The sequence below is a fragment of the Myotis davidii genome, unplaced genomic scaffold, assembly GCF_000327345.1.
Source record: "Myotis davidii unplaced genomic scaffold, ASM32734v1 scaffold453, whole genome shotgun sequence".
Lineage (NCBI taxonomy): Eukaryota > Metazoa > Chordata > Mammalia > Chiroptera > Vespertilionidae > Myotis > Myotis davidii.
This window is the reverse complement of record NW_006285234.1, coordinates 2,732,276-2,740,051: the sequence shown is the minus strand read 5'-3', so window position 1 is coordinate 2,740,051 and position 7,776 is coordinate 2,732,276. Positions and strand designations below refer to the sequence as shown.

General features: G+C 47.2%; 1 protein-coding gene across 1 annotated transcript in view; it reads left to right on the top strand.

Moving 5' to 3' along the window:
* ZNF23 (zinc finger protein 23) overlaps nucleotides 1-5,486 on the top strand; it is a 21,160-nt gene extending 15,674 nt beyond the window's left edge. Inside the window, exons 7-9 of the mRNA XM_006755780.2 lie at nucleotides 769-895; nucleotides 1,483-1,596; nucleotides 3,504-5,486. Coding sequence (XP_006755843.2) covers nucleotides 769-895; nucleotides 1,483-1,596; nucleotides 3,504-5,302 — 2,040 coding nt within the window. The 3' untranslated portion in view covers nucleotides 5,303-5,486. The remainder of the gene's footprint in view (nucleotides 1-768; nucleotides 896-1,482; nucleotides 1,597-3,503) is intronic.
* Nucleotides 5,487-7,776: the final 2,290 nt, after the last annotated feature.

Genomic DNA, 7,776 nt, shown 5'->3' with positions numbered 1-7,776 from the left:
GGGGGGGGGGGGGCAGAGAGCAGCCAGAGTCCGCAACTGCAGGAGGGAGGAGCCGGGCCTGCGAGCATGCAGCGTCAGCCTGAGTGGCAGAGCCGGTGCTGACTGCAGAGGGTATTGATGCAAAGAGGAGCAGCCAAAGGGTGTTTGAGGAGCTCGCCAACAGGAAAGCTGAGCTCCCCTCTCGTCCAAACCTTGGATGAAGGTGCAAAGGATGAGGCTTGAATGGGAGGGGGTAACAAAACGTCAGGTTTTCAGCAAGACCCATCTGGAAGCGGAATGGCTGTTGCTGCCACCCCCTCACCCCTGGTCCCCGAGCTGATCTGGGCAGCACTGAATGTCCTCTGCTGGAGGTTCTGAAGCAGAGGCGGCACAGCCCCTTGCTGGGAAGTTGGTGACGCGGGTCGGGCTGCAGATGGGGCTGGATGCGATGGAAGCCGTGGCCATTCTTTGGGAGCAGGATGGAGAAGCCCAGACCTCAAGGAGAAGAAGTGGGAATGCTGGTGGGTGGGTCCTGGGCCGTGTCCATCAGGGAGGGAGTGGCTATACTGTCTTTGAGAAGTATAAAAACGGCATGAGGTTTCTCTGCCACGAGAGAAGTCAGATGTGCCCTAGCTTGCTTTTCAGGTATTTTTCTCACATTTTTTGCCGTGTTATTACTTTCATGCTCTTCACAAGCTCCCTCCCCGAGCCCTTACACTGCCCTCTGCCCCCCACTTAGGGCCTGAGCCATGGAATTGGCCCTAGGGCAGCAGGAACCTGTTGTTTCAGAAGTCGGTGACCTTTGAGGATGTGGCTGTGTACTTCACCCCGACGGAGTGGGATGGCCTGTCCCCTGCACAAAGGGCTCTGTACAGGGACGTGATGCTGGAGAATTATGGGAATGTGGCCTCCCTGGGTAAGGCCTCCCCTGGACCCAGACTTGTCGGGGTTTCCTGACTTCCCTTACATGTTGCAGGTGGGGTCTCTGGTGAACCCTTTACTGAGTGGGATCTCCAGAGGCTGAGATTCCTAATTCCCTAGACCCAGGGATTGCTGGGAAGGGCAAACCCCAAGCCCTTTTTGGGTCAATATAGGATTTTGCCGGGACTAGTGTGCACTCTTTATGAACCCGATAGAAGCTGTGTTTTAGACAGTGTGGAAAAGCAGCTTACAGCGTTATCTGTAGTTCCCCCTCACCTGCATCTTCGGTCTTTCCAAGGATGTCAGTGCACTCTGAATATCTCAGGCCAAGGTCAAAAACTGGTGTCCCTTTAGGCAGATTCTGTTTGCATGAAGTCCCCTGGGCCCGTGGTCTGGGCCCTTGTCGACTTCTCCCTCACCTCCTCAAGCCCTCTCCTCCCCACCTCACCTCACAGACACCTTGGGGCTCTTACCCCCCACCCCAACTCCCCCCCGTTGCCAAGACAGTTGGAGGAGAGGCTTAGGTATCACCCAGTGGCAGACTATTCACCCTTCTCTCCTATTTCCTTTTCCCCAAAACAGGATTTCCACTTGTCAAACCTGCTGTGATCTCACAACTGGAGGGAGGAGGTGAGCTGGGGGGCCCATCTCCACTGGCTGCTGAAACAGGCACAGACCCTCCAGGCCTCTGGACTGGTAAGGGAAGCACACATTGTCTATTATGCTGGAAAGTTTAACTCTTTAGGAAGAGTTAGCGTGTAAGCATGAGTTAGCATGTTAGCAACATATAACCGTGCCACGCTTATTGGCCAGCTGTACAAAGTAAAATTTAAATAAATTTTGATGATCTATATAGAGATAGATTCAATTACGATCTTTTCTATTTTCACAATTTTCTCTTTCTTTGTACTAAGAACAGATCATTTTCAAATGCCTCATTCTAACTTTTTTTAATCCTAATTTTAGAATTTTACCTTACTTAGAAAAAAAGGAACGGATTAAGTAATTTGGGTGCAGGGAGAGGCTTCTTGCTAGTTTTCTAAATATTGTCTATTTAACACTTTACACAGAACCGGAAAATAGCCCTGTGGTTAGAAGTATAGTTTTGGGGGCAGATTTTCTGAGGTTCAGTCCTAACTGTGCAACTTCCTAGTTGTGTGACTTTGAGCAAGTCCGTTATTTAGTTCTCTGAGAGTCGGTGTTCTCATCCCTGAAAATGAGATAATAATAATAAAAGTAGGTTTTTAGTGCTAGTCTTACAGTTTGAGGATGGAATGAGATAACATGTATCATGTGCCTGGCTAAGAGTGTGTGCTCAATGATACATTAGTTATTTTTGGTTTTTTGGAGGAGACAGCTTTATATAGTAAGCTATAGGGAATAAGGCAATAGGAAGGAAGTGCTGTAATTCATTGCTTCTCAAACCATCTGCAAATGAATTACCTGAGAGTCTTACAAATATGCAGATTGTTATTCAGTAAGTCCGGTGCATTTTTGTTAAGTTTCCAGGTGATGCCGTGTTTTTGGTTCCCAGACCACACTTGAAGTAGTAAGGCTCTCATTGGCTCAAGCAGAGTAGCTGCCAGATGACTTCTCATTTCCCATGAGGCCTAGCTTTACCTCCTGCATTTGGGTTCCATAAGATTCTCTTACATCCCTTCAATGAATCCTCTTTTTTTAAAAGATGGTTTCAGCCAGATGATCTCTGACCAACAAAGACATGTTTTATGTGCCTGCAACCCAGGTACATGCCCTTAACCGGAATCGAACCTGGGACCTTTCAGTCCGCAGACCGACGCTCTATCCACTGAGCCAAACCAGTTTCGGCTGGACATGGAGAGTTTGAAGTGCTTGGCATTTGGGGCGGGGAGGGGGGGGGAGGTGATATTGTGGAGACCCTTAATCAAAGGTGTCTGGAAAAATCTATAGACAGTAGATAGTCCTGAAGTTTTTGAACATCCCATCATGATCTGAGCTAATAGTAGAAACATTGATCTAATCCATGAATATAGTTTTATTGGGGTGAGGACTCAAATGGGTTTTAGGCAAGCAGAAGGGGAAGGTGTAAGGTATAAGACTCATGTCAGCAGAGTTGACTTTCTTTTAAAAATTATTTCCTGATGTCATCCCATACACCAAAAAGGTTGTGGGTTTGATTTCTGGTCAGGGTACATATCTAGGTTGTAGGTTTGATAACTGGGCAACCAATTAATATTTCTCCCTCACATAGATGTTTCTCACTTTTAACCTTTATGTTATTGGTTATTATTGGTTTAGAGACAGGTAGTCTTTTCAAAATCATTACTTTAAAATTATACTATTGGCACATGCTCAAAACAGTAAAAAAGGTATATAAAATGGTGGGGAATTATATTAAACTTCCTGTTATTTTGCTCAGTTTCTTTTGTCTTCTTCCAGAAGTTTTCTAGGCATAGTACAAAAACATATGTCTATGTCTGCCCTTTTTATTTACTTTTACACAAATGGAATCTACTCTACATACCATTTCTCAACTTGTTTTTCTACTTAACAGTATATCTTTATATCTTTTCCTATTAGCACATATGGATTTAACATTTCCTGTTTTATGTTTTTTATACTAGATATTGATACCCAGTCTGACAATAATATGACAAAGGAAATGAACAAAGAAAAACATAATACATCATTTGTACTTCAGGGGGACTTTTCCCAGGAAACAGACTTCTCAGAAGCCTATATTCTAGAAAAACAACAGCAGGAAGTCCACCTAGCAGTAAGTATGAAGAAAGAAAACAGTGTGATTGACGGAACAGTGAAAGATGACGCAAGCCTCATGGAGGAGTGTTTGTTTAGTCAGAGTCTAAACTTGAATCAGTGTAATACCATCACCACCACTGGAGAGGAGCCCCCTGAGTGTACAGGACTGGAGAAATCCTTAAGCTTTGACACAAAACTTATCCATCATGAAATAAGTAATTCCAGGGAAAGACCATTTGAATGTGAAGAATTAGTGGAAACCTTTAAGTATAACTCTCAACTTCATCATCAAAACAGCTACCTTGGGGAGAAGCCCTATCAGTGTAAGGATTGTGGCAAAGCCTTTAGTGTTAATGCAAAATTAATTTGTCATCAAAGACTTCATAGTGGGGAGAAACCCTTCAAGTGTGTGGAGTGTGGGAAAAGCTTCAGTTACAGTTCCCATTACATTACACATCAGACAGTCCACAGTGGGGAGAAGCCCTATCAGTGTAAGGTGTGTGGGAAAGCCTTCAGTGTTAATGGGAGTCTAAGCAGGCATCAGAGAATCCATACAGGAGAGAAGCCTTATCAGTGCAAGGAGTGTGGAAATGGCTTCAGCTGCAGTTCTGCATATATCACACACCAGAGAGTCCACACTGGGGAGAAACCTTATGAGTGTAATGACTGTGGGAAAGCTTTCAATGTTAATGCAAAATTAATTCAACACCAGAGAATCCACACTGGAGAGAAACCTTATCAATGTAATGAGTGTGGGAAAGGTTTCAGGTGCAGTTCCCAGCTTAGGCAGCATCAGAGCATCCACACTGGAGAGAGGCCCTGTCAGTGTAAGGAGTGTGGGAAAGCCTTCAGTAATAATACAAAACTCTCTCAGCATCAGAGAATCCACACTGGTGAGAAGCCTTATGAGTGTACTGAATGTGGAAAAGCCTTTAGTGTCAAAGGGAAGTTAATCCAGCACCAGAGAATCCACACTGGTGAGAAGCCCTATGAGTGTAATGAATGTGGAAAAGCTTTCAGGTGTAACTCCCAGCTTCGACAGCATCTGCGAATCCACACTGGAGAGAAGCCCTATGAGTGTAATGAGTGTGGAAAGGCCTTCAGCGTCAATGCAAAACTAATGCAGCATCAGAGGATTCACACTGGGGAGAAACCCTTTGAATGTAATGAGTGTGGAAAATGCTTTACTTCTAAAAGAAACCTACTTGATCATCACCGAATACATACTGGAGAAAAACCTTATCAATGTAAAGAATGTGGGAAAGCCTTTAGTATCAATGCCAAACTAACTAGGCATCAGAGGATTCACACTGGGGAGAAACCTTTCAAATGTAAGGAATGTGAGAAAGCGTTTAGCTGTAGTTCTGATTATATTGTACATCAGAGAATCCATACTGGAGAAAAACCCTTTCAGTGTAAGGAGTGTGGAAAAGCCTTCCATGTTAATGCCCATTTAATTCGGCATCAGAGAAGCCACACTGGGGAGAAACCCTTCCGATGTGTGGAGTGTGGCAAAGGCTTTAGCTACAGTTCTGACTGTATTATACATCAGACTGTCCACACTTGGAAGAAACCCTATGTGTGTAATGTGTGTGGGAAAGCCTTCAGGTTTAGCTTCCAACTTAGTCAACATCAGAGTGTTCACAGTGAAGGAAAATCCTGATGAGAAGGATGTAGAAAACTCTCGAAATTAATGTTGAACTGAATCAGGTACCATGAGACTTACCCTGGTGGAAAACCCTGAGAGAGAAATGAATGTATAGCAATCTTTACATGGCAACAAATCTTTCTCATTTTACTTATTACATTTTTAAATCAGAAATGAAGACCAGTTAAAAAGTAACATTCAAAAACAAATAGGTCATTGGGTAGCAGAGAGAGGCTTGCCTACACCCAGCATCCTGGTCATGGACATATGGATAGTTGATAGCCTGACACTCGGAAAACAAACAAAAACAAATAGGTTTTTTTATACCAACAACCAATTAGAAAATATAATGGAAGAAAATATCCCATTCCCAACACCATCAAGAAAAGTAGATTTCCTAGGAATAAAATTATATGGATCACCACTGAGGGTCACAAATGGAAACAAATGGGGAGAGAGAAGCCTTGTTCTTGGATAGGAAAACTCAGATATTCACTGTACCTAAATTATTTCCCTTTCATTTTTGACAATAAGCATGCATCACTTTTGTAAAGAGGAAAAACAATAAATATTTCTTTAGAAAAGGAAAACTGTGAGTAATTTTTATTTTCATGGAATAGAGCTAACCTTTAGAAGTTTAATGAAATCATCAGATGAAACCCCACCCATGCTCAGCAAGCCCAGCCTCCAGAAACCAAATATAAGGGAAAATATAAACTGACTTCAAAAGTAAATATTTGTTTTAAATCCAAATAAAGTTAAAAGATAAAGCACAAAACTAGAACCCTTGTAAAATTGGTTATGTAAAAGTAATATGCAGAGAGGTCTTACCATTAAGAGAAACATCCTATATAATAAAAGCCTAATATGCAAATCTACTGAACAATGGAATGACTGGTCGCTATGACGTGCAGTGACCACCAGGGGGTGGTCAATGCAGCAGCTGCCCCCAGCCTGTAGGCCCCAGGCAGCCAAGGCAGGTGCCAGCGACCCCTGCTTCCCATTGCCCCACCAGTCGCCCCACAGATCAGCCCTGATTGCTGGCCAGGCCTGGGGACCCTACCCATGATGCATGTTTGTGCATCAGGCCTCTAATAATCTCAGAAAACCCAGTAAATCACACTAGCAGGCAGCTTAAAAAAGATTAAATTGATAAAGTAAGATGTTCAATCTTGGTAGTATTCCACGGAGTGGAAACTAAAACGGGTGCAAACAACCACGCACAGGAAGCCCCTGAAGCTCTCGCACAGACACGAGATGTACACACAGACCCTCCCATGGAGGCACCGATCCCTGCAGACAGACACACAGGCCACCTCCCTGCCCAGACCTCCCTCCTGCGCTCTCCAGCATGAGTGACCAGTGTTGGCTGGGCGTGCCGTCGAGGGCTTCACAGGAACTGCTCCGGTAGGAGAGCTAATGACGCGCTCCAGGACTTGAGCTGGAGTGTCCAGAAGATGCCATGCACACGTCCTCCCCTGCCCCCATGCACCTTGGAGCTGGTCATGTGGAGGCAGACCCTGGAGCCTCGGAACAGGGGTGGCAGGGCCGTTCTGACCTGCTGGCCCTGCTCTGGGAAACTCCCGGCTGAACACCGAGACCCAGAGTGCACCGAGGCATGGGGGCCATTTACTTACAGGGAAACTGAGGCCCGGAGGTGGACACTCCCTGGTCCCCAGGCGAGAGGAGAGCTGCAAGGCCATAGCTCGCTGCAACCCTCCTGGTTCCGAACGTCCTACCGATGGTTTGTGGGTGTGCGGTCAGCGGAGGTGGGGACAGGAAGCCCTGCAACTCTGGTCCCCGGCAGGCCAGCCGCAGGCTCTGCTATGGCAGCGACTAGGCAGGAACGCCAGGAGGGTCCAGTGGCTGCAGACAACCTGATCTTTTGTTGTCCGGATCTGCCTCCACGGCCGCGTGTCCTTGGTCTTCCTGCGTCTCCGGCTCCTGGGCGGCTCAGGGGTGGAGGATGGGTCCCAGGCTCATGGCCCTTCCCATGGGGGGGGGGTCCCCGAGGGCGGCAGGAGGAAGCAGGCACCCGCCCGTCCTCACGCAGCACTGTGGCCCGCCCGGAATCCCGGCCAGTGGAGTCCTTACCAGGCGGGAAGGGGCCACAGCATGGAGGCCCACCCCTCACACGTCCAGAGAAGCCAGGGTTAAAGTCCCCTCGGCCTGGGTCAGCGCGTGCTGCCCGCAGCGCAGGCGCCTCCGCCCCAGCTGTCACCCGGTCAGGGCCTCGGAGAACAGGGGCCGCCCTTCCAGGTCAGGAGGGAAAACAGAGGTTAGGGGAAACATGGCTGCCACGGGGCTCCCAGCCATTCAGGGAGGAGCCTGGTGAGAGGCCCAAGCCGGGCTGGGGTCTAAGGCGGGAGGGTGGGGAACGAGAGGATCCGCACTGCTCTGGCAGCTCTCTGCTCAGGGCGGTGGGGCGGGGGCTTCCGGCATCTCCGGGCCACACCCCCTCCTCCGGGTCCCGCTCACAGCCCACCCAC